This window comes from Dipodomys ordii, unplaced genomic scaffold (assembly GCF_000151885.1).
Source record: "Dipodomys ordii isolate 6190 unplaced genomic scaffold, Dord_2.0 Scaffold2, whole genome shotgun sequence".
Lineage (NCBI taxonomy): Eukaryota > Metazoa > Chordata > Mammalia > Rodentia > Heteromyidae > Dipodomys > Dipodomys ordii.
Genome location: NW_012267218.1, coordinates 22,972,482 through 22,981,517, shown reverse-complemented (window position 1 = coordinate 22,981,517; position 9,036 = coordinate 22,972,482). Strand labels below are relative to the sequence as shown.

General features: G+C 40.2%; 1 protein-coding gene across 1 annotated transcript in view; it reads left to right on the top strand.

Moving 5' to 3' along the window:
* Ylpm1 (YLP motif containing 1) overlaps positions 1-9,036 on the top strand; it is a 93,102-nt gene that overhangs the window by 41,337 nt on the left and 42,729 nt on the right. The window contains exon 5 of the mRNA XM_013015668.1: positions 6,837-8,942. Coding sequence (XP_012871122.1) covers positions 6,837-8,942 — 2,106 coding nt within the window. The remainder of the gene's footprint in view (positions 1-6,836; positions 8,943-9,036) is intronic.

Below are 9,036 nucleotides of genomic sequence, written 5' to 3'. Positions count from 1 at the left end.
GGAAGGTGGCTCAGTGGTAGAGTGCTTGCCTTGCATGCATGAGGCCCTGGGTTCAATTCCTCAGCACCACATAAGCAGAAAAAGCTGGAAGTGGGCCATGGCTCAGGTGGTAGAGCACTAGCTTTGAGCTTTAGAGCTGAGGGACAGCACCCAGGCCCAGAGTTCAGGCCCCACAACCAAAGAGTGTCAGTCTCACAGACTTTCCTGCCTAGGCTGGCTTTGAACCACGATCTTCAGATCTCAAGTTTCCTGAACAGCTGGATTACAGGCATGAGCCACCCTGCCTGGCTTACCTTTCACTTTCTTAGGCCCCTGTGTATCAAAAGAGTAGTTGTTATAATTTACACCTAGATTCAATGGACTTTCTTTATTTTAACATTTAAAATACGTTATAAAGCCATTCACCAGTGGCTCACACCTGTAATCCTAATTACTGAGGAGGCTGAGATCTGAGGATTTTTTGAAGCCAGCCTGGGCAGAAAAGTTTGTGAGACTCATCTCCAGTTAATCTTAGAAAAAGGCAGAAGTGGGCTGTGTCCCAGATGGTAGTGTGTTAGCTTTGAGCAAAAGAAGCTTAGGGGCAGCACCCAGGCCCCTCAGTTCAAGCCCAGGATTGGCAAAAAATAAAAATTAAAAAAAATAATAAAATAAAAAGATAGTGAAAATCAGATTGGACATTTTAATAAATATTTTGATAGAGTAAATTTACCTTGTATCACATAAGATTGTCATATATCCTTTTAGATGGTACAAGGTCATGTTTAGTAACTGTGTAGTCACAGTACTACATTACTTTTATTCTTAGAGATGTTTGCTCATTGAATCTTTATTTTGAGAATGTTCATCTAGAAGACTCAAAATTGGAAATTTCACTTGTATGATAAATTTGACATTTTTAGAGCCTAGAATACTTTAGACTGCCTCTCTCTCTGTTTTTGTTTTTTGGAGGGGCAATGCTAGGATTTGAAATTAGCTTTGGACTTGCTAGGTAAGCACTCTACCATTTGAGTCATGCATGTAGGTAGAGCCCTTTTTGCTTTAGTTACTTTTCACATAATAGTTGGGCATTTTGCTAGTTAGGCCTTAGACTATCTGGAGGACCTGGGATTAGTCATGAGCCAATTAATCTGTGAGTATCTTTTAATTCTAATTTGAAACCATTCTCTCTGAAAGAATTGACAACAGTGGGTTCTAGGATATGGAAATGATAGGATGTTTCAAAAATGCAGGAAAATCATTATGATGTCATTATCTTATGTTTATGGCAGGATCCAATGATCTCAAGTGATAATTGCAAGATAATACACATTTTGTTCTAATTTTTTGTTTATTTTGTTGTTGTTGTTGTTTTACCAGTCCTGGGGCTTAAACTCAAGGCCTGGGCACTGTCCCTGAGTTTCTTTTGCTCAGGGCTAGCACTCTACCACTTGAGCCACAGTGTCACTTCTGGCTTTTTCTGTTTATGTGATACTGAGGAATGGAATCCAGGGCTTCATGCATGCTAGGCAAGCACTCTACCACTAAGCCACATTCCCAGCCCCATGTTCTAGTTTTTAAAAATGAAATTTGATCTTTGTTTGTGGGTAGGCCTGTAAAGAAAAAAAATGTCTTGATGTATCAGTTTCTATAGAAATATTTAATTAAAAAACAAAAATTATAATTGGATCCAGTAAATCTCAGTGAACAAATGGGTTGGTGGTAAAAAAAATCTTGGTTTTAATAATCCAGTCTATAAATCTTTTTCTTTATGGTGAATACTTCTTTGGATCTTGTTTAAAAGGCCATAAATATATTAGACTATTCTTTTCTACTATTTCTTTAACCATTAAAAAAAAATCAACATTCATATAGATTTGGTCCAAGTTCATTATTTTCTACAGTTTGAGTCTGACAAGTTATTGAAAAAAAAATCATCCCTTCCATACTAACGTTTTCAGTGTCATAAATTAAGTATCTAGTATATTTGTTTCCAAAATATTTGTTCCCTTGGTCTATATGTTCTTGTTGACGTGTCAAATGGTTTTAATTTATATTCGCTCATAGTAGTCTTGATATATATTATATATATATGTATGTATGTAAATTCCTTATGTGTTTCTAGGTAAGGGGCTGGCATTTCCTTTCTACTTTTCTCTCTCCTTGCTCCCCTCATCATTTAAAAACATTTAAAAATCAGTCAGCTCTATTGGGCTCCTTGGCAGTAGTTTGCTGATACTTGTCTTAGTTTGTCTTGATTCTTCTTGTTAGAATCAGCTTGTCTGGTTTTAAAACCTTCTGGAATTTTGATAGTTACTGAATAGAATTTATTGGCCATTTTGAGGAAGGGTAGACATCCTTTTAATATCAAAGCTTCTGATCAGTCACAACTACTGTTGATTGGTGTATGTGTGTGTACCTTGATCTCAGGGGCTCATGCTTTGCTTGGCTTTTTGGCTCTACCACTTGATCCGTACCTCAACATTCTGTGTTTTGAAGAATGGTATTGTGATACCTCCAATGTGGTTTATTTACTCAGAAATGCTTTTGTAAATAGCAACAAAAAGAGAGCCTTTTTAATGCTTCCATATGCAGTTTTCTATTTCTATGAAGAATGACATTTAGACTTGAGTATTATATGGCTTTGAATCTGTAGATTACTTTGGCAGGATGGCTATTTTCATGGTACTGACTTTGCCAATCCATGAGCATGGAAGGGCTTTCAATCTTCTGATGTTATCTTCAATTTCTTTCTAAAAGGTAGTGGATTCTTTTGTTTGTTTTGTTTTTCTAGTAACAGGCCACTAGTGCCAGGCTCTTTTAAGGTTGCAGTTTTCTTTGTTGAGGTCTTTTACTTGCTTGATTAACTTAATACATAGATATCTTAAAATTTTTGAAGCTGTTGTGAATGGAATTGTTATCCTCATTTATTAAGGTATTCATTATTAACATATAAAAATTACTGACTTATAGATATTGTTTTTATATACTGCTTGCTATATTTCCAAAGATATTGATCAGATCAAGTGTTTTGGTGTAGCATCTGTAGGATCTAAGATAGTATCATGTGCAAATAGGGGTAATTTGACTTCTTCCATTCCTGCTTCAATACCTTTCACTTACCTTATTGGTCTGGCTATAGGATTCTAGTAGCATACTGAACATGGACATGATTGTCTCATTCTTGACTTTGGGGGAAATGATTTTTGTTTCCTCTATTTAATGTGATGTTAGCTCAAGGTTTGGTATATATATATATATATATATATTAATATATATGTAATTTTTTTAAAGAAAACTTTTAAAAGTTGGACCATAATTTAGTGGCCTTAATTGCTTACATAGTAATTTCAGACTCCTTAACTGGCTGAATTAATGTAATAGTGCTCAAAAGGCAGATGGCTTCAACAAGTTAGAAATTTATTCTCTCTTGATTTATATGATGGATCAGCAACCCAACCTTCTTCTGATTGGTTATCTCTCCATTTCTTAGTATATAACTCTTGTTTACGTGGTCCAGGGAGCTTCATCTTATGTTAGAGCCAGTATGAAAAAGAAAAAGGTAAAGAGGTTGTGCCCTGCCCGTTACAAGAGCAACCTAGAGGGACGTATGAAACATGTTCACTCTCAGCCCATTGGCCAGAACTTGGCTGACAAGTTTTAGCCACAAAAGAAGGAGAGGAAGAACTGCTGTATGGAAACCATTTTGTCTAAAAATAGAGGTTCTATTATGTAGAAAAAAGGAGAATGGGTATTATATACCTTGTGTAGCCAATCCCTAGTAGTTTTGGCTACAAAAGGCAGGTCTTTTTGAACACAGGTAGTTGTCTGCCTCTTGGCTACTCTCGCTCTCTCTCTCTCTCTCCCTCCCTCTCTCTCTCTCTCTCTCTCTCTCTCTTCCAGTTGTGGGGCTTGAACTCCAGGCCTGTTCACTGTCCCTGAGCTTGAGGGGAGCACTCTACATCTTGAGCCACAGTGTCACTTCTGGTTTTCTGGTAGTTAAATGGAGGTAAGAGTCTCATGGACTTTACTGCTCAGGCTGGCTTTGAGCCGAGATCCTCAGATCTCAGCCTCCTGAGTAGCTAGGATTACAGGTGTGAGCCACCGGTGCCTAGCAGGTTCTCTACTTCTGAGCCACATTTTCCATCTCCCTCACCCCTTTTTTTTTTTTAAATTTAATTTAATTTTATTTGTGAACATACTGTACAGAGGGGTTACAATTGCATGGGCAGGATAATGCGTACATTTCTTATCAAGCATTGCATCCTCCTCCTTTGTTTACCCTTCACATCCCTTCCCAGCCTCCCCCCTCCCCCCCAATCCCAATCCTTCTCCTTCTCCCCCCTCCCCCCCTCCACCGATGTTGTAAAGCTCGTTTTGGACATGTCAACTTGTACTTCTCATTGTTGCAACAGGTCCACCTGTATCCTTAAACAACTGGTTTTTCCCCATCTCCTCCACAAGTTATACTGACATCAAATATAGTGAAAGCAGGGGTTATACTGTGGGGGAGGGACATACAAAGCAACAAAGAGATAATCTTATAAATGCGTTTGAAACACATGCATGAAAGAAAGAAACATTAAAATACATATCTAAGGGTTCATTTTCCTGACATCACATTATCTGACCTTTTCCACTTGACTCATACATATACTAGATATTGCATATAAGGGAAACCATGGGACCTATGTTTCTTTGGGTCTGGCTTACTTCACTTAATATAATTTTTTCCAAGTTTTTCCATTTCCTAACAAATGGGGCAATGTCATTCTTTCTGATGGAGGCATAGAATTCCATTTTGTATATATACCACATTTTCTTGATCCATTCATCTACTGAGGGGCATCTGGGTTGGTTCCATATCTTAGCTATGGTAAATAATGCTGCAATAAACATTGTTGTGCTGGTAGCTTTAGTGTGGTCTTGTTTGTAAGCATTTGGGTAAATGCCCAAAAGTCCCTCACTCCTTTTGAACTGGGACTGGGACTTGAACAATGAGACTCTTTTTTTTCCCCTCACAGCTGACCCTCTACGACTTGAACCACGTCTCCGCTCATTAATTGGAAATGATGGTCTTTTGATTTGTCTGCCCTGCCTTGCTCTGAACTTCAACCCTCAGATCTCAACCTCCTCAGTATTAGGATTATAAGTGTGAAACACTAGCACCTGGCTCTTCTGCATTTTTATGCATTAGTTATTTATTATTTTTTTTAATCAGTCATGGGGCTTGAACTCTGGGCCTGGGTGCTATCCCTCAGCTCTTCAGCTCAAGGCTAGAGCTCTACCACTTGAGCCACAGTGCCACTTGAGATTTTCTGGTCGTTTATTGGAGATAAGAGTTTCATGGCCTTTTGAACTGCGATCCTCAGATCTCAGCCTCCTGAGTCACTAGGATTACAGATGTGAGCCACTAGTGCCAGGCTCATTAGTTATTTTTGAAAGAAGGTAGTGCTTAACTAGGCAGGAACCAGGACTGTGATCATCCCATTTCACTTCCTGCTACAACTGAGATGACTGGCATACCCAGCTTCTTCTGTTGAGATTGAGTTTTATGGACTTTTCTGTCTGGGCTGGTCTAGAACTTTCACTCTCAATTTCAGCCTGCCATGGAGCTCAGATAACAGGTACACATCCCTGTGCCCAATTACTGGTTGAGAAGTTCTATGATGTTTTTAGCACAGGCTGGCCTTGAAGCACAATCTTCTCAGTCTCATTCTCCTAGGAAGATAGGATTATAGATATAAGCTAGCATTGCCTAACTTTCTTTGTCTTATTTCTTAACTTGCAGTCTTTTCACTCCTCCCTCTTTCCCTGCTCCTCCCCCTTTCTCAGCTCTCTTGGCTTTTTCTCCTCTTGGCTTAATTAAACAATGCTAAACTATCTGTGATTCTAGACATTCTATCCTGGAATGTACTTTTCTCATATTATTACTTTCTTCATATTATTTCCTTAGACTAAGATCTGCTGGGTTTTTTTACCCCTTCATCTGTAACATTTTCCAACAGCCCATTCTCAGAACTTGTCTTTTAAGACTCAATTGAAACATCACTTATTGATTGTATAGAGCCTTTATTGGACGGTGCTCTTCTCACCTGGATAAAATTGGACCACTCTTTCCTCTTCTGCCCTTTTTGTACTTTTGGTGTGCCCTATTTGCACTTGGATACTCTCCATCTGATCATAAATCAGCACTATATGTCTGTAGTACATAGTAATATATATTACTATATATGTAATAAGTGTAATATTAGTGATATAGATGTTATATAGTTTGATGGGGGAGGATGTACACTAAATATTCAGTGAATGAGTTGGGTCCATAGCAAAAACATCTCTGTCCAGACTTTTTAAAATGTCAGAGCACTCTTCTAGCATTGGCTGTATTTTTAAAAGCTTTTGTCAATAATGAAGATGTCAGTGCTCGCCCTACAATATTTACAATTATCTTCTACTTTCTTGCTAATTGTTTCATGCTTAGTTTTTAGTTATAATTTAATTCTAAAAATACTCATAGTTATGGATTTGTTAATTTTTCATCTGAAATGAGTTTTCTGTATACCAAGGCATGATATTTTTAATTGCTTTTTAACAATTCTGTAGATGAGTGACTTGCTGCATGAGATGTGTTTAAGTGGATTAGATAATGCTGATGTGACTTCCAAAGCTAGTCCTAAGACCTCCAAGCACTGCCGCCTTAACATGCTGTTCTAAGATATAGATGACATGGGATTTGTTTAATGACTGGAAGAGTCATTGTTATAAACAAATTCTAAGGCAAGAGTGCCTTAAGTATTCTTACATGGAGAATTTTTTTTCTGCTTTACTGTCTTGAGTAATATCTTTTGTTTTACTTGTAGATTTGATGGTCCTCGAAGATTTGAGGATTTAGGGTCAAGGTGTGAAGGACCGAGACCCAAAGGGCCTCGTTTTGAAGGAAATCGCCCCGATGGGCCAAGACCCAGATATGAAGGTCACCCAGCAGAGGGCACTAAAGGCAAATGGGGAATGATTCCCCGGGGGCCGGCATCTCAATTTTATATTACCCCCAATACATCCCTAAGTCCTCGACAGAGTGGACCACAGTGGAAAGGCCCCAAACCAACTTTTGGACAGCAACATCAGCAGCAACCTAAGTCACAAGCAGAGCCTCTTTCACGAAACAAAGAACCATTAGCAGACACCAGTAGTAACCAGCAGAAGAATTTTAAAATGCAATCAGCTGCATTTTCCATTGCTGCAGATGTAAAGGATGCCAAGGCGGCTCAGTCAAATGAGAATCTAAGCGACTCTCAACAAGAGCCACCTAAAAACGAAGTCTCGGAAGGGTCCATAGAGCCCTCTAATTGGGACCAGAATTCTCAAAGTTTGGAGACTCAAATGGACAAAGCCCAAGCTGTTACTCAGCCTATATCCCTTGCAAATAAACCTGTACCTACTCAATCTACTTTTCCCTCAAAAGCAGGGGGCATGGAGGGAGGAGCAGCAGTAGCAACATCATCATCATTAACTGCAGATAATGATTTTAAACCTTTGGGTATTGACCTGTCCCATTCAGAAAACAACCAAGATAAAGGGCTGCCACAGCCAGATAACAGAGATAGATTAGAAGGCAATAGAAGCAGCAGAGGTCCTGGTCAAAGCAGAATGGAGGACACCCGGGATAAAGGACTAGTAAACAGAGGTCGTGGCCAGGCAATCAGTCGAGGCCCAGGGTTAGTCAAGCAAGAAGACTTTCGTGATAAAATGATGGGTAGAAGAGAGGACAGCCGAGAGAAGATGAGCAGAGGAGAAGGAAGCCGGGACAGAGGGTTAGTGAGACTGGGAAGCAGTCGTGAGAAAGTGCCAGGTGGTCTACAAGGCAGCCAAGATAGAGGTAGAGCCGGCAGTCGGGAAAGAGGACCACCTCGGAGGGCCAGCAGTCAGGAGAGAGGACCTCCTCGAAGGGCTGGGAGTAGGGAAAGAGTACCACCCAGAAGAGCTGGGAGCAGAGAGAGGGGACTACCCCGGGGGCCTGGCAGTCGGGAAAAGGGGCAGGGAAGAACAGATTTTAGTCGTGACAGAGGTCCATTCAGACAAGAACCAGGAGATGGAGGGGAGAAAATATATCCATATCACCGAGATGAGCCTCCTCGGGCTCCATGGAATCATGGAGAGGAAAGAGGGCATGAGGAGTTCCCATTAGATGGTAGAAATCCTCCAATGGAAAGAGAAAGACTTGATGACTGGGATAGAGAGAGATACTGGAGAGACTGTGAACGTGACTATCAAGATGATGTGGTAGATCCATATAGCAGAGATGACAGATTCTCAGCTCCACCATCTAGGTCTCATGATGGAGAGAGGCGAGGTCCCTGGTGGGATGATTGGGAAAGAGATCAGGATATGGATGAGAACTATAGTAGCCAAATGGATAGGGACTTGGACAGGGATGTGGATCGAATTGGAAGACCCATGGATATGTATGATAGAAATTTGGATAATGAGTGGGACAGAGATTATGGGAGACCACTGGATGAACAAGAATCACAGTATCGTGAACGGGATATTCCATCTCTTCCGCCTTTACCACCCCTCCCACCTCTTCCACCTTTGGATAGATATCGGGATGATAGATGGAGAGAAGAAAGAAATCGAGACCATGGGTATGACCGAGATTTCCGTGATAGGGGTGAGTTGAGGATTCGAGAGTATCCAGAAAGAGGAGATACATGGCGGGAAAAGCGAGATTATGTTCCTGAAAGAATGGACTGGGAAAGAGAACGGTTGTCAGACAGATGGTACCCATCTGATGTGGATAGACATTCCCCCATGGCGGAACATATGCCCTCCTCACATCATTCCTCTGAAATGATGGGGTCCGATGCAAACTTAGACTCTGACCAAGGCCTTGGAGGGGTAATGGTTCTCAGTCAGAGGCAGCACGAAATCATATTGAAAGCTGCACAAGAACTGAAAATGCTTCGGTAAGTTCACTCCTTAAGATCATTTCTTTTAGTCCAAACCAGACTGCTCTTTTTAAAATGATGTGATATATTTAAATGGAATAATTTTACTTCA